At 39.4% G+C, this 22,505-nt stretch overlaps 1 protein-coding gene and 1 pseudogene across 1 annotated transcript in view; one reads left to right on the forward strand and one right to left on the reverse strand.

Annotated features, from left to right (window-relative positions):
* MYT1L (myelin transcription factor 1 like) overlaps positions 1-22,505 on the forward strand; it is a 301,089-nt gene that overhangs the window by 240,858 nt on the left and 37,726 nt on the right. The window contains exons 16-17 of the mRNA XM_072634320.1: positions 3,126-3,209; positions 5,263-5,484. Coding sequence (XP_072490421.1) covers positions 3,126-3,209; positions 5,263-5,484 — 306 coding nt within the window. The remainder of the gene's footprint in view (positions 1-3,125; positions 3,210-5,262; positions 5,485-22,505) is intronic.
* Positions 11,822-12,616, reverse strand: LOC140527636 (putative monooxygenase p33MONOX pseudogene; annotated as a pseudogene).

Below are 22,505 nucleotides of genomic sequence, written 5' to 3' on the forward strand. Positions count from 1 at the left end.
CCTCTCTTGACCCACTGACTAGAGTGGAGCTTCAGTGGTAATTCAAAGACTGCCTAACGCATGATGGGAAGGTGTGAGGAAAGGTACACATATGACTTCCTACCCTCCCTCTATTACTTCATACCAATAGTTACACAAGTCCAAAGAGGGGGTTATATAGACACTCTAGATACTGACAATCTTACAAATAATTTCATTATAAAAAACCTGATAAGTATGTGGTATTTTCCCTCCAAATTGTCCCTAAATACTTCTGTTTTTATGCAATTTCTGTGGAAACGAAATTCAATCATACCTTAAAATAATAAACTAGGATTAGTGATCCAGATAATAAAGAGAAAAATAATAGTCAGCATATATATGGTGCTTGAAGTTCTGCATAGTGCTTTACAAAATAATATCTCATTTTTTCCTCACAATAACCCTGGGAGGGTGCTGTTATTTTCCCCATTTCATATATGTGGAAACTAAAGCAGACAGAGATGAAGTGCCCTAATCAAAATTGTATAGCTATTAAGTGTCTGGGGCAGGATTTGAACTCAGGTTTCTTGACTCCAACACTCTATTCATGGTAGTGTCATCTAGCTGTCAAAAAACTGGAGAATGGGAATCAATATTGATTGTAAGCCTCCTTTTGCTTCCTAGTAATGGAAGAGATGTGATTAAGAACAAACTGCAATCCCACTGTGGTACTATTCATTCATGTAGTCTGCTTAATGCCATATCAACTTAGTCATTAAGGAGTTGGATAGGAGTAAACAAAAAAAAAAAAAAAAGAAAGGGCTAAAAAGTTTTGTCCTCCTCCTGGAGAACATGTGGGTCCTGTGCCTGAGAGACATGAATATTCTACCTTATGTTCCACAGTGTCAGCAGAGGGTAAAGCCACCTCTACACATATTTCAATATAATGCAAACTCCTTAAGAGCAGAGTTTGTTTCACTCTTTTACCTCTATATCCTTGGCACAGTAGTGGGTACATAGTAGGAAATTAAGAAATATTCGTTAGTTGATTGATTTTCTATAGTAAAGGTGAAAATATCATCTTTGCCACAGGAGCAACCATTAAAGTTTATATACAAAATCACTTGGTACAAAACAGATTTATTTCAGAATTTAAAAACCCACACAATTTAATATGAGTTTTAAACCCTATTTATTTTGAAGCATAAAAGAAACAAATTCATCATTGATAAACAAGTCCTGGGAGAGGGGCAGCACTGGTAAATGTTTAACAACTAACTCAAAAAAAAAAGATGCACCAGTCACACCTTTAAGTTTAATCTGCATCATTAATATTTCACTTTCTTGTGTCAAGACAATCCACAAGACAATAAATCAAGGCCTGCTCAAATTTGTAGTGTTTGTCAGTAGTATAAATGCTCACATAAAAATTAATTATCAATGAGCCAGTGTGATCTGACTCCAGAATATTTATGGGGGTCCTTCTACATGTGAGATCTCAGGGTTTATCCCTGCAATGCTTCCATTAAATTTCTACTCTGCCTTTCCTGTTCACCTCTTCATCCATACACCCAAGCCAAGAATATCTATTAATGTGTTTCCTTCAGTATTATATCTTCATCTCAGTATGCTTAAAATCAATAAGCATTTATTAAGTGCCTACCATAGGCAAAAGCCATCCATGCCCTCAAGGAATTTCACTGTTTAATGGGGGGATGACGTGTAAATAAAAGTCCTACAAATAAAATATAGGCAAGAGAACTTGGCGGTAATCTCCGGTAATTGAAAAAAGTTTCTTGAAGTAGGTGGAATTTTAGCTGAGACTTGGAAGAAACCAGGAAACAGAGACAAGGAGGGATAGAAGTCTAGACATGAGAGACAGCCAATGAAAATGCATGGAGTCAGGAGATTGAGTGTCTTGCCCTAGAGATAATGAGGAGGCCATTTTCAATAGACCATAGAGTAACCTGGAGGATAAGAAAGTGAAAGAAGGCTGGAGTGGTAGGAAGAAGCCAGACCATGAAGGCCTTTAAAGGCCGAGCAAAGGATTTTAGATTTGGTCCTAAAAGTAACAGAGAGCCAGTAAAGTGTATTGAATGAGTGGTGGGAGAAGGATGTTATAGTCAGACTTGTACTTCAGGAAATTCAGTTTGTTAGATGAGAAGAAGATGGACCAGAGTGAGAATAAAGATAGGGAGACCAACCAGCAGGCTATTGCAATAGCACAGGCATGAGGTGATGAGAGATTTCACCAGGATGGTGGAGGTGTTAGAGGAGAGAAGTGAGAGGAAAGGAGGGAGAGACATGAACTGAGGAGTGGAATGATTAGGGGTGACAGTGAGGATGAAGTAAGGGGTTAGGAATTGTGAGGAAGAGAGAAAGATGGAATGATAGAAAGTGATGATCTTTTCACCCCAGGTACTAGCTCATCTCACCTGTCTCATGTTTTTCACAAGATTTACATTTGGAAAGGTCCTTTAAGGTCATCTGGTCATAGGGTTGCTAACCTTTTTTTAGGTCATAGACTCCTTTGACAATCTGGTGAAGTCTATGACTTGGAATAGTTTTTAAAAGCACAAAATATACAAGATTACAAAGAAAACTAATTACATTCAAATTCAGTTATCAAAATGCCTTTTGAAAAAACCCAAGCTGATGGAGCCCAGGTTTAAAGCCCCTAATTTATTCTAGCCCCCCTCAGTTTTACAAGAAAGGAAATTGAGGACCAGAGAGTTCATACTGTAGTAAATAGCAGAACTCATAGGAATAAAAGTTTCCATATACTCTGAAATTGAGCCTGCACTGAAACTTCCCTTTTTTATATTGTGGGATTTCTTTGTTTGGTTATTAGTCCTTTTTATGGCCAGCAGTCTCAGTCTTTGAGTATGCATACTCAACTCAACCCAGAATTTGGGAGATAGTTCATAGGTTCAAAGGAAGACCCAGGCTAAAATGATCTCCTTTTCTTATGTTCTTGTGAAGGTGACAGACTAACGCCATATGTCTTTAGGGGATACAGAGCACTTAAACAAGGGAATATCATTTTCTAGTTTCCCTGACAAAACCCAAGAACTTTGAAGAGTCCAATCCAAGCAACAATGCTGAAGATAGCGTAGTGGACAAAGAGTAGGGGATTGCTTTCTCAGACTTTCCTTCTTGTTTAGCCTTTCAGGTTGTCCAAGAGCAAAGAAAAGTGGAATCAGGATAGCACAAAGCAAAGAAGACAAAGAGGATCAAGAACCCATTAGGTAAGTGGAATGCTAAGACCTGGTAAATCCATTGGAAAAACACAGATTTCACAATTGTTAAGATCAGGCAACCCAAAGAGTGTCACTGAAGCAGGGAGTGGCTGTGGCCAACAGCAAAGTAAAGCAACAGCTACACCATCCTTTTAAATATTTAGCAAATACGTGAGAGAAAGTTTGTTTCAAACTCAAGAGCTAGGTTAGAGAAGCCTTAGAAGCATCAGTGAAGAAACAGATATTACAGCTAATGTCCAACAGAAAGTTAATGTTCATCAGAAAGCCCTGAAGGTTTGTTTAATGTTTAGCATATCCCAGGACACAGGACTGGTGAGAGGATCAGACATTCAGTGCTGGAAGGGCTTTTAGATAACATCTAGTCCAACTCCCTCATTTTATAGATGAGAAACCTGGGTACAGGGAAGTGAAAGAACTTGCCCAAGAAGGTCCCAAGTTGGCAGAGCTGGGATTTGAACCCAGCATTACGGACTGCAGATCCATTGCTCTCACAGCTCTGATGGAGAGGCAGGCAATGTGACCTTGAAGAGAGAAGTCTGGACCTGGAGTTAAGAAGCCCTGAATTTGAGTCCTATCTCATATATTTCCTAGTTATATAGCCTTGTTGTCAAAGTGACTTGGCCTCTCTGAACCTCAGTGCCCCTTCTGTAATGTGGGGACGATGATGATAGCACCTACCTCCTAGGGTTATTATGAACACCAAATGAAATCAAACTGGTAAAGCACTTTGCAGATCTTAAAGTGACATTTAAATCAAACCATTATTGTGGTTGTTATTGTTGTTACATCGTGCTATGTTATTATTAAAACATGTCCCTCAATTGTAAAATTATAATAACTCACATTTATACAGTGCTTACTATGTACCTGCACCATACTAGGAACTATGTAGTTATTTTGTTTGACCCTCACAAAATCCTGAGTGGTAGGTGCTATTATTATCCCCACTTACAAATGAGGAAACTGAAGCAAACAGAGGTTAGGTGACTTGCCCAGGGTCACATGACTAGTAAGTATCTGAGGCCAGATTTGAACTTAGTTCTTCTTGACCCTAGGCCCAGCTCTCTATCCACTTCGCCACCTAAATAGTGTCACTAGCTGATTTACCTAGCTCTCAAATGTATTGTAAAGATCATATGAGAAGTTATGTGAACATGCCTTGTGAATCAAAATACACCATCCAAATGCCAGCTTTTATGACTTTTTGCTACATGCAATTTAATTTTTATTAATAGATTGCGTGGCTTGCTACCTCACTTAAGGTGTAAAGTTTAATTTACTGAGGCAGTCAGGAAAGATATGATCATGAGATTAGGAGAAGGTTCAATGACATCTTGGGTGAATGTTTTCTAGAGTCTAGATTTACACTGAGAATTGGACATCAGACAAGCCTCAGGCTATTGTGGTGCATCAGCCCATGGTTGGACATCAGCTGTGATAGAGATGCTGCAGGGTGTCTTATTTAACTAGAAGAATATATTCTGTCTAACAATACACAAGTGTTCTGTAGGGAACATGAAGTGGCCAATCGAGCATTCAAAGTCCTGCCCTCTGGATATCCTAAATGTTCATACCAACAGCACAGTTCTTCTCATTTAAAACTTAATCTTATTCAGTCTTCAGGCTAAAAATAATAAAACTAAACAAGATCCCCTGTGAATTTTACATTGTACTCTTCTAAAGACCAGTAATCCATCCCAGAGTAGAGCTTTTAAAAAAACCCATCTTTCCAAAAGGAAATCAGCCTAATTTTCAAGCCTATATCTAAGCTGGAGCCCATCTCCTACTTGTTAAGTATGAGGGTTTTCATAAGCCAAGAGCTCTCCAGCTATGAGCTGATATAGTTCATGATTCCACTAGGTGGCATCTTTGTTGATTTCACTTTATTATTTTTTTCTTTCTTTCTTTTTTTTTTTTTTTGAGTCCGTAGAGCATGATTGTTCTTTTTTTTTTCATGTCAGGTTGTTTTGACTTTGTTGTAGAGGCTACCAGGTATATGATGGCAAGACAGTAAAGTTTATCTCATCTATCTGCTATCCAGATGTCCAGTTCCTGGTTGTGATGGTCAGGGTCATATAACTGGAAAGTATGCATCCCACCGCAGTGCGTCAGGGTGCCCTCTAGCAGCCAAAAGGCAAAAGGATGGGTACTTAAATGGCTCCCAGTTCTCTTGGAAGTCAGTGAAGACGGAAGGTATGTCATGTCCCACTCCAGGATGTGATGGCTCAGGACACGTCAGTGGTAGTTTCCTTACACACCGCAGGTGAGTAATTCCCCGTTGGTTGTTGTCTATGATGAGACTCCATTGCATTAGTTGGGAATGGTCGTATGTCCAGTCTCCTGGTCCTGGTGTGAACTGGAGCTTTTCTTAAGCTAATTCAATATCTTCACTGGAAAATAAAAAGCCTGAGACACAGTAAGGGAAACTGAAGTTTTAGGGGCTAGAGGAGAGATGGCAATAAGACTTTAGAAAACAAACACATTGTGAGTATAAGCTCGTGTTATTAGATACAACAAAATACAAGTTCTTCAAAGTATTATGTTTGGTGCAAATAGTTCTCTCCATTAAAACACATAAAATAAGCCTCTGTAAGAAGTGCTACAATCATTACAAGAGGATTGCCCTTAGTGTAAAGCGATGAGGTCCAACACTTGATTTTGTAACTCCTCACTATGTCTTCAAGCAGTGTGAGGGAAATCAGGAAATTTTCAAAAGGTTTTCTCATCCTAAATAATTTGGATTTGCTTTTTTCTGTAGGGTGGTTTGAAATAGAGGAAGATATTCAGAAGATCCTAGGACTTAGAAGTAGAAAGATCCTTAAAAGTCATGTAATTCAACCCTCTTATTTTCACAAATGAGAAAATGAGGATCCACAGAGAGGAAGTGTCAGTATTAGAGATATGATTGAAGGCCAGTTCTTTGATTCCCAATCCAGTGCTCTTTCCAGAACCAGAAAATCTCAAAAATGCAAGGAAACTGAAACATCATTTAGTCCTGTCATTCAGCATGCACTACTAAATCACTGTTGATAGCACATCATAATGACAAAAAAGTTTAGAATTCTTATTGTCGTAATAGAGGAATAAACAGAAGCAGTTGACCTAACCTAGATTAGCACAGATTTGTGGAATGTCTCTAATGACCTGTTCTCCCAACTTAACCAAACTACATAGCAGGTGCCTACAAGTTTAGAGGAAGTAAAAGGAACACTTGCAAAAGTTGCTCATCCCCCTCTTCACTGAAAGAATGTCTGCACACATGCTCGATGCACTTATACCAGCAAGAACAAAACAAGGATGAAGACGGTGAACAAGACAGTAGAAACAACGACAGTGGAGATTTGTCATTAGGCTTGGGAGGGGATGGAGGAGGTCATATTTAATACAACAGAGGCTGCATGGTTTAGCGGATAGGGCACTGAACTTGGAGTCAGGAGGGCCTTGATTCAAATCCAGCCTCAGACACTTACTGGGTGACCTTATGCAAATTACTTAACTTCTCTCTGCTCCATTTTCATCTATAAAAATGTGGGGTCTGGGCCCCTAAACCCTTCCAGTTCTACAGCCATGAAACTATGTAATGTATGTTCCCTTTGAATTCAGAAAATTCTCTTTACAGGAAGATTAGGGTCTGGGAACATCTAAATACTTAAGAGAAATATGGTCTTTCCCAGAACCCTCTCCTACAAAGAAAGACAGGTAATGTCTTCACTAACATAGTATGATGAATTTATCTACTAGATTTGTCATTGAAGGGAGGACCTAGGTTCCAATCCCTGCTCTGTTTATTACTACTTGTGGAACCTTGACCAAGTCACTTCACTTTTCTGAAACTCAGCTTCCTTCTTTGTAAAATGAAGAGGTTAAACCTGTTGTTATCTAAAGTGCCTTCTGGTTCAGTGTCCTATGATCCTATGAGGGAGTTAGTAAGTTTTCACTTCAAGGGTCACAGCTCCTCATTCTTGAAATGTCATCCAGGCGCTCAGGTAAATTTGTTTATGAGTAGTAAATGCACCATACTATATTGAGACTTGCTTCCATCTGCCAATTTTTGAATGAATTGTCATAACTAGGGGCAAAGGGAATTTTTTACACATCAGGGACCATTTTGTCTTGGATAGTATTGCTCAAAGATAGCCATTGCTCATACCTTCTTGAAATAGGCCAATGGGTCTAATTTCCATACTATGGCAGCTTCATAAACAGGTTGAAATGTTTGGAATGAAATAGGAGGAATTCTGATAAGTGTTGTTGCCCCAAATTCCAGGCTTCTACTTCATCCTTTGTTAACTGAGATGGCTAAACAAGATGATCTCTACCCAAAGTCATGTCTAGCTCTGGCAGTCTCTATTTCTACTTGGCTTGTCAGCAATCTAGGGGCTACTGTGGCACTCACAGGCAGGAGACAGTTGTTACCTTCTTCTCCAGAAGATGATATGACCCAAACCACCCAGTTAGTAAACTACCATTTATTAAATGCCTATTATGTGCTAAGTACTGGCAATATAAAGAAAGAGAAAAAAACACAAAAACAAACAAAAAAAAAAACAGTCCCTGCTCTCATAGGAGCTCCTAGTCTAATGGGGGAGATAATGTGCAAAGAATAATTCAAGGAAAACACAAAGGGAAGGCATTAAAATTAAGGAAGTCTAACAAAGACTTCCTTGTGGAAAATCGGACTTTAAATGAGACTCGGAGGAAGCTATGAGACAGGGCTGAAGAAAGAGAGAATTCCAGACATGGGGGCAGCCAATAAAATTGCTCAGATCAGGAGATGATGTGTTATTCCATGAGGAACAGCAGGAAAACTACTGCATTCACTGGATCTCAGAGTACATGTGTAAGGTGTAAGAAGATTGGAAAGGTGGAAAAGATCAGGTTACAAAAGGCTTTGAAAGCCAAGAGAAGATTTTATATTTGATCCTGAGGTGATAGGGAACAACTTGAATTTATTGAATGGAAGTTGGGGGGGAGCAATATGATGATACCTACACTTTAGAATGATCATATTGACAGCTCAATGAAGGATGAGTAAGAGTAAGGAGAGGTTTGAGGAAGGGAATGGACACCCAACAGGCTATTGAAATAGTGTAGCTGTGAGGAGATGAGGTCCTGTCCAAATAGAAAAGGGGCTATAATGGAGGACTGGGGAGTTCTGGGGGTTGAGTCCCAGCCTCCATACCCCACTCCATTCTCAGGCCTTTCCAGAGAGACAGAATAATATGATGGAAAAGAAGGGAGAGGGAAACCTAGCCTGGAAGGATTCTGATAAACAGCCACTTACTGTTTTAACCTCAAAGAAAAAAAGAAAAGGAATTATATCGTACATTCACTGTGTCTGAAAGTCTTCCTGAGTTCACTCAGCCTCTCAGACTCTGAAGAAGAAGAGTCCTAGGAGAATATTACATAAACACAAAGAAATGCTAAAAGATGCAAAATTATCATAGTGATCACTGATAAAACTAAGAACAAAATTCAGAAGGCTGATACTTAAACCCTATCAGAACATAAAAGAATTTGTTAGGCTACCAAATGGGCATTCCACATTTTACCTCAGTTATATATATATATAACCAAACAACTCCCAATCTATATCTTCTGGTAAAAATAGATCGAGGTGGGTCAATAGTTTTGTTGGTGGTGTCTTCTCCAAGAGTGTTGAATTCATTTATTGGAACTATTCTCTTTGCTTCCAATTAGAAATGATCAAAAGGACCCAGAATCTTGAATTCCTAACCTTGCCACCAAGCCTGGATATGTCCATCTAAGGATAGAAATTTGTTCACTTAAGACCAAGAAAACAAAAGACACAAAGGAGGCAGTCTAAAGCCTAGGTTCAGCTCACCTAAGTAGGACATGTGCTACTTAGAGGCCAGGGTAGGGGGACAGGATCAGCTGTCCCCCTCCTCACATGGTTCACATATGGTCCATAGCAGGAAGTGAAGAGAACACTGAGGATGGTGCTACTGCCTTTTAAGTAGCTACTGAGTCATCGGCTCTTCCTATTTAGCAGCCAGTAAATAGAATGGCCCATCACCAAGCCATTCAGCATTTACTCCGCCAAGACTGGAAGCAACCAAGAACATTAGCTTTGTACATGATCAGAGATGTCTCTGTTACATTTTTCTGTCTGCCTCACCAGATTGCGGGGTACAAAGAGATAATATGCATAAAATATTTTTAAACCTTAAAGCTCTATAAGTTATTATTCTTATAACCCTTAAGCACTGTTGGATATCAAATCCAAGTTTTATTGGAGGAGTAGCATGTTAAAAATAAAGGAATGGTAGATTTGGAATCAGGATCTAAGTTCAAATCCTTTCATTTCTATGTACTCCCTATACAATACCGAGCAAATCTCTTGACCTCTCTGAGCCTCAGTTGCCTTATCTGTAAAATGAAGGAATTGTACAAAGTGACTTCTACATTCCTTTTCAGCTATAAATCTATGATCCTATGAGTAGGGCAACATTTTGACTACTTTAAAGCATCTCTCTGTCATCCCCAGTGCTGTTAGATTCTAATAATCTGATTACTTGTGGTCAATCTCTTAGGTTTGTTTGGTAACATGCAGCAACATGTAGCACAACAATCTGAAATTTCTTACAATATACAGCTCCCCTCCCTCTTTCTGCAAGTGCAAATGACTTGACTGAGCTGTCAAAGTCAGGCCAGCAAGGGATGGTTTTGATTGCTGGTGGCTGCATTCATTGTTGACTGATTGTTTAAAACCTCATCAAGCCAATGACAGGAGAATCAAGAAGGTGATGAATTAGCTCTCCCCCATTCCCTTCACTAAATTAACACTGAAAGGTCATAGATAGCAATGTGAGCTACAGAGTCCACACTGTAATCCTGGAAATGCTTGAGCAGTATCAGGGACTATTCACTTTGCAAGTCACTATAGTAGGGAGGGGAGAGAAAAGGAAGGAAGGAAGGAAGGAAGGAAAGAAGGAAGGAAGGAAGGAAGGAAGGAAGGAAGGAAGGAAGGAAGGAAGGAAGGAAGGAAGGAAGGAAGGAAGGAAGGAAAGAGGGAGGGAGGGAGAGAGGAAGGAAATAACATTTATTTAGCATCTGCTATGTTCCAGGTACTGTGCTAAGTGCTTTAAAATATTATCTCTTGAATATGAGCCAAATGCATCCTGATGAATTCCATCAGGAAACACTAAATGCATACCATACCACAAAATACTACTGTATTATTATAATCTCCTCCAAAATACAGGAGAAACAATAACTATAACCACTAACATTTATAACGAACTGTAAGAACTTGACAGATACACCATTTCATCTTCACAACAACTCAGGCACATATTATTAACATCATTTTACTGATGAGGAAACTGAGGAAGGCCAAAATTAAGTGACTAGGCCAGGATCACACAGTGAGAGTCCAAGTCAAGATTTGAACTCAAGTTCTATTGACTCCACTCCACTAACACTCTATCCACTGCATTACTTTATTATTGTTGTTGAATTGTGCCCAGCTCTTCATGACCCCATTTGGGGTTCCCTTGACAAAGACACTAGAGTGGTTTCCCATTTCCTTCTCCAGCTCATTTTACAGATGAGAGACTGGAAAAAACAGGGTTAAGTGACTTGCCTAGGGTCACCCATCTATTAAGTGTCTGAGGCTAGATTTGAACTCATAAAGATGAGTCTTCTTGACTCCAAGCCTAGTTCTCTACCCACTCTGCCACCTAGCTGCCCCACTGTATTACTCAGCTGCCTCTTACCACTAGGGTAAGCAATTTAGGAGAAAGCTTAAAATGAAAGTGCCCTTAGGAGAGGTAAAACAGTGGAATTCCAGTGATAACTTCCAGTGTTATCTTAGAGGAATCACTTTTGGGGCTTCAGATTTTTCATCTAAAAAAAGATAAATGAGAGAGCATGTATTGGTAGTGGGCCTTGACAACACTTTCTGTAGTGTGTTCAGTAGCTCAGAAGGTGCAGGTACAGATAAGTCAGGTGGTCAAACGATCAATTCATGGTTGGGGATTAGGAGAGTGAGTAGGAACCCTGGAAGGACAAAGGAGCAAGGAATTTAAAGATGGAGAGCAATGCACCATGGAAATTCTTAACTGTTAGGCATCAAGTGAAGCCAAAAGATGGAGACAGGCTGAGAGAATCACAGGAGATCACTTACACAAATCAGGCCCTTCCTTCAAGCAGTTTGATGGGGTAAGAGAGAGACAGTAGAAGGCGCTACTGAGGGGAAAAAAGTAGGAGGGATTTTTTCATCTTGTATAAAATATGCAGAACAAAGATTTTAATTATTTCCTTTGCCCCCTGCAATCTAGTTCTATAGATCAGTAATTGGCTGTAGTCAACTGTACTTTGAGAAATCATTCAGACTAACTTTGGGATGTTACAGAATAGGTCTTCCTGCATTAGAAAGATTCAAGCTTTGCACAAATGTTTAAATAAACAATCACTACCTCCCCAGGAATATTATCCTCAGCAGAATTGTAAATGGATGACATCTTTCCTATGTCAAGAGCAAGGTGGATGGGGAAGAAAGAAAAGTCTAAAATACTCTCTCTACATAATAGCAGGTTCTCCAGGGAAAGCAACTTTACTCATATGAAAAGGAAGCTTTAGAACCCTGTAGGAGTCAACACATTCATGTCTCTTGGTTTGATGTTATGGGTTCATGGAGGTTGTTTCTTCCCTTCCATCATTGGAAGGTCCATCTTAGATGGCTGGAAGGCTGGTGGGCCTTCTGCAATTCTAGTAGCCTGAACCCGAATGAGCTCCATTGGTGATGGCTTCTGAGTACCTCTGTAGGACTGAACACTGAAACCAGTATCAGATTTCTGAAGAGTTATTGGTCAAAAAGGTTCCATTTTTCAGATGAGGGTTTGTCTCTATCTCCGTTTCCATGGTGCTGACATCTAGGCCAGGTAAGGAAGTAGAAGATCCATGAGTAAACCAGCCTGGATTGAAGCAATCACTCTATCTTCTTTTGTCATTTCTCCATTTTGTAACTTCAATTTATGGACTGCCTCTGCTACACGATGGTTCTTGGTTTCTTCTGTGGTGAGGCCTTTATGTGGAGTGTATTCCACATCTGTCAACCCTGCCTGCTCAAAGCGCTGAATGCTTTCTTGTGTCTGCTTTGTAATTAGAGAATTCATGATGACATGTGTATCCTTGGCCTTCACTGTTGCGGCCTTGTTCATTTGGTCACTGGAAGCTGAGGGGATTACGGAGAAACTATTTTCTCCTGCCTCAACCTTGGAAAGCTGTTGATACTTCCAATCTGGAATGACCAGCTTTTTCCACAGAACCTTACTGCACATGTCAGATGAAGGAGGAGTCATCGGTGTGGGATCCTCTAGGACATCATCATAACTGAATGCCCAACAATACATTCCAGTTGGCAAAGACATCTTGCCTAGAAGCCCATCTGTACTGTGCTTAATAGCAGCTGGGTTTTCATGAGGAGGGGGGTGGAATGAAGGAAAGGAGGGGGGAAAAGAGACTGTTGGCAGTCCAAGGCTCTGCCACAGATAGGAAGCTGAGACTAACAAGGTTCTAAGCCCCCATCACTCCCTAAGCACCTGAAACGTGGAGTGAAATGAGGCCATGACACAAGCCAAGACCCAAATGTTCCTCAGCGAAAAGAAGTAAAGCGAAGCTAGGAATTTTTCTTAAGGGACAAAAAGGGGACAAAAATAAATTTGGAAATAATTGCTGAACAATCTTGTCTTATCTCTGCACAAGAATTTTGATTTCTCTTCATGTCAAAAGACTGTGTTTACTTATAGAGTATATAGTATTTGGATTGGCTTTGAGAGTGAAAGGGATGCCCCCATTTTGGGGGCTGTGGACTGAATATTCCAGGACACCTTCATACAGTGATTTTTTGTCCCACCAAGGAGATGTCCCAGTACCATCTATAAAACAGGGAACCAAAAGGGGCTGAAACTTTGTTATTTCAGATCCACAATGTATCAACACATGAAAAAGGCTTAGTCCCATACCTTGCTAAGTATAACAGTGAGAATTGTGTGCTTTTTATTATGTCTCTAAATCCTGGCATTAAATGTATAGCATTCTGGAATACACACAAGACACATATATGCATATACACATATGTATATGTAATCTGTATATACATATATGTGCAAATATAGACATATATGTTAGTATGTATGTGTTATACCTGCATAAATTCAGATAACATTTATTAAGGGTGCAGGGCACTGATAGACATTGGGGACACAAAAATGACCCAAACCATCTCTAGTTTCAAGAATCAAGGTGGCAGATTGGATAGAATGTACACTTAGGTCTCAGGAAAATATGAGTTCAAATCTTGCTTCAGGCATCTACTTGCTGAGTGACACTATACAAGTCACTCAGCATCAGTTTTCTCATCTCTTTGAGAATAATGACAGTATCTAACTCCTAGGATTGTTGTAAGGTTCCAATGAGATAAAATATATGAAGTACTTTGCAAATCATGAAGTGCTATATAAATGCTACCCATTAATAGAGAGGAATTTGCCGTCATAGGACCTGAGTTGAAATCCTGACTCTTCCTATGTGACCTTTAGCAAGTCACCTGAGTTCTTTGGGTCTCAGAGACCTCATCTGGAAGAAGGCATTGGACAAGAGAACTTCTAAGTTTCCTTCCAGCTCTAAATCTGTAATCCTATTATATTGCAATGTAATATGTACGTAAATAGGTGTTATATGAGACTACAACTCAATGGTCTGTCTGTGTATCATATGACAGCCAAAAATAACTCTGTGTGTGTGTCTGTGTGTGGGTGGGGGGGAGGTGGGAGAAAATAGATTAGTTAGAATTTGTGTGGTGTTGAACAATCAAAGGGTGCTGAATGCCAATCCAAGGATTTTAAACTACTCCAGAAGCAAACTGTTGAAGGTTTTAAGTAATAGAATGACATTAGGAGGTCTGTGTGTTAAGATTAATCTGGCATCTGTGTGTCGAATGAATTGAAGGGAATAGAAAAGAGTCAAAAGCTAGTTAGAAACCTTTTTTCAATAATCTACTCCACAGGAAATGAGGGCCTGGATGAACTAGGTGGTGTCAGTAAAAAGGACAAAATAAAAAAGGTGGCAGATAGAAGAAAATATGAAAGTGGAGTGAGCAACAAGGGTTGTTAATTTTATCAAGTAAATACATTTCTGTTTAGTTCAACAAATTTGATCCATGTAGTAAACACAAAGCATTGTGCAAGACACTGAGTATACAAAAGAAAAGAAAAATAGTACCTCAAGAAGTACCTAATTGTACAACCTATAGACTATATTATTTTATTTGGTGATCTCATCAGCTCCCATGGATTCAATAATCATCTCTTTCAAATGATTCTCCAGCCCTAATCTCTCTTTTTGTACTCTAGTCCCACATTTCCAAATTCCTGTTGGATATCTTGAATTGGATTTCCCACAGACATCTTAAACTCAACATGTCCAAAACTCAATTAATTATCTTTTCCTCCAAACCCTTCCTCTTTTTAACTCCCCTGTTAATGTTGAGGGCACCACTAACTTCTCAATCATCCAGTTTCATAACCTAGGTATCATCCTTGATCCCTGTCTGACTCTCCCTCCGCCCTTCTCATATCCAATGTGTTCTCAAGTCTTTTCTATCCTACTTTTGCAATATCTTGTATACATCCCCTTTATCCTGTCAATCTGCCACCACCCTGTGCAGACCCCCATCAACTCATACCGTGAACTACTAGAGACTACTACTACCTCTTAACTAGATCTCACTGCCTTAGGTCTCTCCCCACTCCAACCCATCCTCCACTGAGATATCAAATTGAACTCCCTAAATTTTAGGTCTGACTGTGTCATTCTTGCCCGCATTCAGTAAATTCCAGTGGCTCCATATCATGTCCAAGATCAAATATAATAGCTGTTAGGTTTTAAAAAGTCTTTTATAACCTAGTTCCTCCCTATCTTTACAGTCTTATACCTTACTCCCCCCATTATGATACTACCCTCATACAAAACATTCAATGCCCTGACTCCACGTGTTTTCACTTTGTGTCCTTCATGCATGGAATGTTCCCCATCCTCATCCCTGCCTCTTGGCTAACTTGGCTTCTTTCTCAGCCCAAAATCCTGCTGTCTGCAAAAAACCTTTTCTGACCTCTCTTCCTAATTCTAGTGCCTTCTTCTATTGATTGTCTCCAATTTATCTTGTAAATTGCTTGTTTGTACATAGCTGTTTATATCTTGTTCCCCGCTTTTCCCCCTAGACTGTGAGTGCCTAGAGAGCAGGGAATGGTTGTCATTTGTGTTTTATGCCTCTTTTGTATCCCAAGTATTTAGCACATGGCCTGGTATACAGCAGGCTCTTAACAAATGCTTATTGATTTGACTTATTGACTACAGGAAAATTTGAGGAGGAAGAGTCTTAATACCTCGGGTGATCAGGGACCACAGGAGAACTGGCATTTGAACTTATTAGAGGAAGAGCCACATAATTCAGTTGCAAAAACATTGTCTGGTCTCCATACCTGTCTCTGATGCTTACTGTGTAACCTTAGGCAAGTCACTTAACTTCCACAGTGCTCAGTTTCTTTTTTCTATAAAATGAAGGCATGAGTCTTGAATGAAATAAAAAGAGAAGTAAAGAGGGATTATATTCTAGACTTGGGGGGAAAACTTGTGCAAAGGCAAGGAAGTGAACACAGAGAGAGTGTGAAATACGTGATTCCTTATTGAGAATGTGCAAGAATACAGACACGTGAATTTAGAGAGGCATCATTTTCTGTTCTGTTTGCTGAGGCATTTGCAGAGACTCTGGAAAATGTTTTTATCGTGGACATTGAAGAGAATTTGGAAGCCATCTTTAGACCTGCCTTTGCCTAAACAAGCATTCCCAGCAAATGACCATCCAGCCTTCCTGTCTCCCAAGGCAGCTCAAGAGAGTTGTGTGGAAGTATTTGCAGAAGGATTATATTTGATCTGCTTAGTCCCAGAGGAGAACTGGGAACAGTGATGCTGCAGAGTAGCAGATTTTAGCAGGAGCTAAGGAAAAACTGTAGAGCATCCAAAAGGAGAAAGGCCTCAGCAGGAGAAGGCTGTCCCTTCCTAGAGCCTGCTAGAAAAGCCTGGATGGCCCCTGCTGCTCAGGTACTCCACAGAAAATATTCATAGTATTCACATTTAGAAAAGGGTTAATTTACAACAGGAGTGGGGAACCTGCAGCCTTGAGACCACATGTGGCCCTCTAGGTCCTCAAGTGTGGCCCTTTGAGTGAACCCAAATTTCACAGAACAAATCTCCTTAATAAAAGAATTTGTTCTGTAAAACTTGGACTCAGTCACAAGGCTGCCCTTGAGGACCTGGAGGGTCAGACGTAGCCTTGAGGCCCGCAGGTTCCCCACCCCTGGTTTACACAGTCCTTGCTAATACTGAGATACTTGTAATTCAATAAAACAAACCAGCTTCTAGGATCTGAGAAGACTGGGCTGGAATAGAAAAAGTATTCCCATTATACCCCCTTTCTTCTCTAACCGTAGCTGCCTGGTTAGATAATTAGTGAGAACTGTTCAAAGTTCCAAAAGCATAAACAGTCCTATAGGGCAAGAAACAACACGTTTCCTATGCCTCGAAGCTTGTTTGTTCAATAAGCTTCCTCTTTAAATTCTTTCTAGGTGGTGGAACATTTGTGTGAGATCCCCTCCTTTGTCTCGTATTATTCTCACATACCCCTCTGGGTTTTGTAATTAACGAAACAGTAGTCCACCACCAGTTTCTAACTTAATCTTCCTACCTTACAAGATCACTTGGCTGGATGACAATGTTTCTCTCGAACACTCAACTCTTAGGCATGCGGATAAATACAATAAGACTGCAAGACTGGGTTTGGAACCAGACTGAGGAAAGCTTTAAGATATTGGTCTAAGGAGTTTAAATTTGAGTATAGAGTTAATAGGGAGCAACAGCCAGAGAATGCCGTGTTCAGATCTGTGCCTTAGGAAGGTAACTAAATCTGTTCTGCCTATACAATGGAGACAGAGGGAAGAGGGGAAAGTAGCCCATTAAAACTAACTAAAGACTAAAAAAATATAAATTTTATTTTCAGAAATTTCTATCCATTGCTCTTATTTCTGCCCTTTGGTGCCAAGAACAAATCTACTCCCTCTTGGCTACTCAGGCATCTTTTCACCAGGCTAAACATTTGCATTCCCCTTATAGCATGATCTCAAGACCTCTCACCATTTGGTTGACCTTGTTTATTTATTTATTTTTTTGAGATAGAAATAGAAGTATCAACTTTGCAGTCAGGAAAAATGTGGGTTTGAATCCCTTCTATGACACATTCTACATATTTGACCCTCAGCAAGTCTCCTCTCCCCCATGTAAGTAGAGCCTAGAGTTTGAAATATTTGCCTGATCAGTGGGCAAATCACTTTTTTTATCTGTGAGGAGAAAAAAAACTTTTCAAGGTTGAAAAGAGAAGGATTTAAAGCTAAAATGTGATTTAATAGTCTCACTATCTTCTTGGTAACATCAGAGAGTGCACAGCTTTAGGCTTTCTGCTGGTTATTAAGAAACAGAATCTTCCTCATATTCTCCTCCTTTGTGAGATTTCTGTGGCTATGGAAGAGGTTCAGCCTCAGCAAATGTCAATCCAGTAAGTGATAGGCAGAGACAGAAATACAATTTCCTAAATTCTCTAGAACCCATATTTCCCTTAACTTGTTTCAGATTAAAAATGAGTTTTGACTATGTCAATTATCCTCACAGACACTTTCTCCAGAAAACTGACATCATTGGCCCCATTTTTTTCATGAGCTAACATGCTCAGGGCAATTTACCCAAGGTTACAGAGCAAGCTAGTGATTGAACCTTGTGTGACAGAATTGTCTAATAACCTGCTGACAGTCATCGATTAATGATGCAGAGATGGAGGAAAACTTCAGATTAGTATACTCAGAGCATAGTCTACACTGAACATATATCAAAAAGTTGGTGAGCCCTGTGTATCAGTTTTAAAATACATTATGTAGATTTTGGTTACATTAGCAGGATGAGTGCAATGGAATTTCAAAGAGGAATAGGGGAAAATGATGATGTCAATAACAGAAGGGAAAGACCTACACCAGGTAAGGAGGGAGCTAGCTAGCTAACACTGGAGCTACAGTGGATACCTCAAGTTTGATTTTGTAGATGTTTGCTAGTTACTTAATGGCTCCTCTTAAATAAATATCAGTTAAAAAAAGTTAAGCAGGAATTCTCTTATCACACTTACATACTAAGCAAGGAGCTTCTGTTTTCTATTACAGGATTTCTGTACTGGGCTTACATGTCCAACATCTTTTCATTTAACCCACCTGTGAGAAATTTGTTCTTTGAAACTGACTAATGATACATTGGTACAGAGCACAGAATTTGGGGTTTAAAGGTGAAGGGACCTCCTAGGCTGTCTAATTCAATAACTCATTTTACAGATGAGAAAAATGAGGCACAGAGGCAATTAAGTGATTTGCCCAACATTATTCATATAGTAAGTGTCAGAAACAGAAGAAATCAGATTTGATCCCAGTTCCTCTGGCTCCAAGACAATATTCTTTCTTACTTTACCATGCTGCTTCCTCTAATGTTCCATTAATATGTTTATGATGTTAAGAGAAATAGAGAAGAACCCTCAGCATGTTGGATAATCACACCAGCTGGGCAGTAACAGGTGACTTGCAATCTGCATCACTAGAGGAAATATCAGACACTGATAGGAGTTTGTCAGTGGAAATATCATTAGGGAAAAGGTATCATCATCCATTTTGCTGATGCACATGAAGGACCATGAAACATTTCCATCTGACTGGCATCTAAACCCTCCTCTATGTTTTGTATACCCCCATGTGAACTCCTTGGGGACAGAGATCATCTTACTTTTCTACTTGCATCCTTGGTATATAGCTTCATACTTTGCACATAGTAAGCACTTAATAAATGCTATTTCATTCATTCACTCATTCAACATGTGTAGCAGTGGAATCCCAACTGGAGATTGTATGTGTCTTTGAAAGTATACATTCAAAACTTAAGGAGAAATATTTAGGAATATATCTTTCGCAAGTCCCAGGATATGACGAATCATTAAAAGCATTTGTTTTGATCCAGTAAGTCCCCTCTCACCCCCAAATCTCGTCTTGGAATCTTAAAATTCATTTGAAAATCAGATAAGTAGAATTAAAGGTAGAATATTATGTAGAAGGAATAATACTACATATTTCCTCCATGATTTTATTGGTGTGAATACATCCCTCCATGCCTTGAGACGTTAACTATTCTGATGCTTCATCATATCCTATAATGACCTTGAATTTGTGAAGATGATGCTAGAGGGATGTGCTCCCATAGCTTTTCAGGAGCCCAAGGTCATTTCAGGGCCATGACAAAGTATCAAATTAGCCTTTTATTAGAGATACAATAGCAAAAATAGTAAGAATAATTCATATTTATGTAACACTTTAAGGTTATAAAGCAGCTTACATCCTCACATCAAGCTGGGAGCAGGCATAATTATATTACAGAGTTCAGGAAACTAAATAACTTACCCAAGGTCATAGAGCTAGGAGGTAGCAAAATGGAAACTAAAACCCAGATGTAATTCCAAGTTCAGTGTAATTTCCATGATACCACACTGAATTACATTTATCTTCAATTTGTAAAAACAAAAACAAAACCACATTACTTTCAAAGAATTCACATACATATGATCTCGTTTAAGCCTCACAATCACCCTATGGAGGGGGAGGAAGCAGTTATTATTCTGCCCAGTTATAAAGAGGCTAAGTGACTTGCCCAAAGTCACACCACTAATTAGTGGTAGAAGAAAACTGGAAAACCCAGTCCCATTAAAGCCTGCCCCCTCACTACCACCATCATAGTTCAGTTTCCACACGATTTTGTTCTGCATAATCCACAAATAAGTGGTGTGTTTATAACTGGCATGGCAAACAGCTGCCTTCTACTTGGAAAAAAAAGAATTTTCCATATATCTCCACTCTCAGTTCATGAAGTTTAGACTTCTCCTTCAAGCAGACCAGATTTCTTCATAGGAAAATATCAGTCATCTTTGTGCCTCATCTTCCCCCTTTCACAAAAATATTAGTCAAAGCATAGAGTTTAGAATTGGAAAAGAACTTAGATATCCTCTAGTACAGGGGATCCTCTAGTAATATAGTTCTTAAGTCTTTTACAGTCATGGACCCATTTGGTATTACCCTCTGGGGAAATCTATGGACCTCTTCTCAGATTAGTTTTTTTAAATACATAAAACAAAATACCTAGAATTACAAAGGAAACCAATTATACAGAAATACAGTTTTTAAAATAATTTTTAAAAGTTTATTACCTTCAGATTAAGAACTCATGATCTAGTCCAACTCACTTTTATAGAGGGAAAAGTTGACATATAAAGAGGGGACCCCTGAAACTTTTGCTTTGGCACTTCATATCCAATACCCTTGTCACTAAACTATTCAGCTAAGGAGGTAAAGGAAAGAAGCAGAAAAACTAGAAACATTTGGAGGTCAAAAGGGGACCCAGCCAATTGATTCAGAGCTTGTTAAATGGACACATGGAAAGCATAGTCATTAACTCATTATCAAAGAAGGGAAGTCCTCCAGGAATTTTTACTTAACATTGTGCTGTCAATCATTTTTGTTAATATCTTGAATAAAAGCATATATGACTTGCATATCAAATTTGCAGATCCTACAAGATGGTAGAAGTGAATACACTGAAGGACAGCTGTCAGTTTCAGAAATTATCTGAACAGGCTAGAACATTATACTGAATGAGCTAAGATGGAATTTATCAGCAATGTAATACTTGGATTAAAGAAGTCCACTTCATAAGTACAAAATACGAGACAGACCTTAAAGAGCAACTTTTCTGAAAAAGATCTGAGGGCCTTGGTGTACTGCAAGCTTGATATTAGCTAACACTGAGATGACAACAAAGAAAAGAGAATGCAAACGTCATCTGCTTGGAGAGGCATTGTGACTAGGCACTAGGAACTCCTGATATATGGTACTTAGTTTGAGGCATTGTATTTTAGGAAACACATTGATAAACTGTAAGGTATCCATAGGAAGGAGGCCAGTGTAGTAAAAAGTCTTAAGTTCATGCCATCTGAGGGTGAGCTGAAGGAACTGAGGATGCTTAGTGAATCAAGGAAATTTTATGAAGGACATGATAAATGTCTTTACATATATAGAAGTCTGTTACATGGAACAGGGAATAGAGGTGTTCTGTGTGGTCCCAGGAGCAGAACTAGGAATAATGGATAGATGTTACAGAGGTAATGAAAACCTTCCTGAAAATTGGAGCTGTCAAGCAAATGCAGAATGATTGCTTGTCTGACATGGTGCAGGGGAATTCCTGTTTAGATAGGAGTTGGACTAGATAGGCTCTGTGTCCCTTCCATCTCTGAGATGCTGTGACTTTCTGGCCTGGAGAAGTAGAAATATGAAGTCAACTAGCATTTATTAGGTGCCTGCTATGTGTCTAGGATCCAAAGAAAGGCAAAAAATAATCCCTGCTCTCAAGGAGCTCACAATCTAACGGGTGAGACAACGTTCAAACAACTACATACAAATGTAACCCTCATTCCAAAGCCAACTGGTAGGGAAGAGATTCTTTCCTCATTTGTGCTGATGAATGCCCTGCCTTGTGTGAGGGGGGTATCTTCGTTACTTTCCAGGAGTCTTGAAGCATAAGTCACTAGCTGCTTCGGGCTATCAGCTTTGAGAGGAGAGATAGAAGAGGCCTTCTTCACTTCAGTTTGCTAAAGGAAAAGACTCTGGAAAGACATAAGAGGAGATGGCAGTCTCCATCAGGTCCCTGTCCCCAATTAGAGACTGCAAAGAGTTTTCACTGGGGTGAAACCTATTACTCTCTCTTGTTTGAGCTGAGTTATCTCACTCCTGATGGGAGAGCTCCTTCACTTTGTATTGTCTGGCATTTATTCTCCTATGCATACTTCCTGTTAGGTTTTGCTATTTGTATAAATGGGTTTCTTTGCTGTTCATTATGTGTATTCATTTTGGAGCTGGTATTTGGTGGGAAATGGCTTGAGCACTGGATATTAATTTGGGGTTTCCCTTCCCCCAAATAAAAACAAAGCAATTAGAAGTTAAATTGAACCCAGCCATACCTCCTAGACTAGGGCTGGACAGTCTGTGCCTTCGAGGCCACACATGGCCCTCTAGGTCCTCAAGTGAGGCCCTTTGACTAACTCCAAATCCATAGAAGGAATTTGTTCTGTGAAGTTTG

The sequence above is a fragment of the Notamacropus eugenii genome, chromosome 1 (assembly GCF_028372415.1).
Source record: "Notamacropus eugenii isolate mMacEug1 chromosome 1, mMacEug1.pri_v2, whole genome shotgun sequence".
Classification (NCBI taxonomy): domain Eukaryota; kingdom Metazoa; phylum Chordata; class Mammalia; order Diprotodontia; family Macropodidae; genus Notamacropus; species Notamacropus eugenii.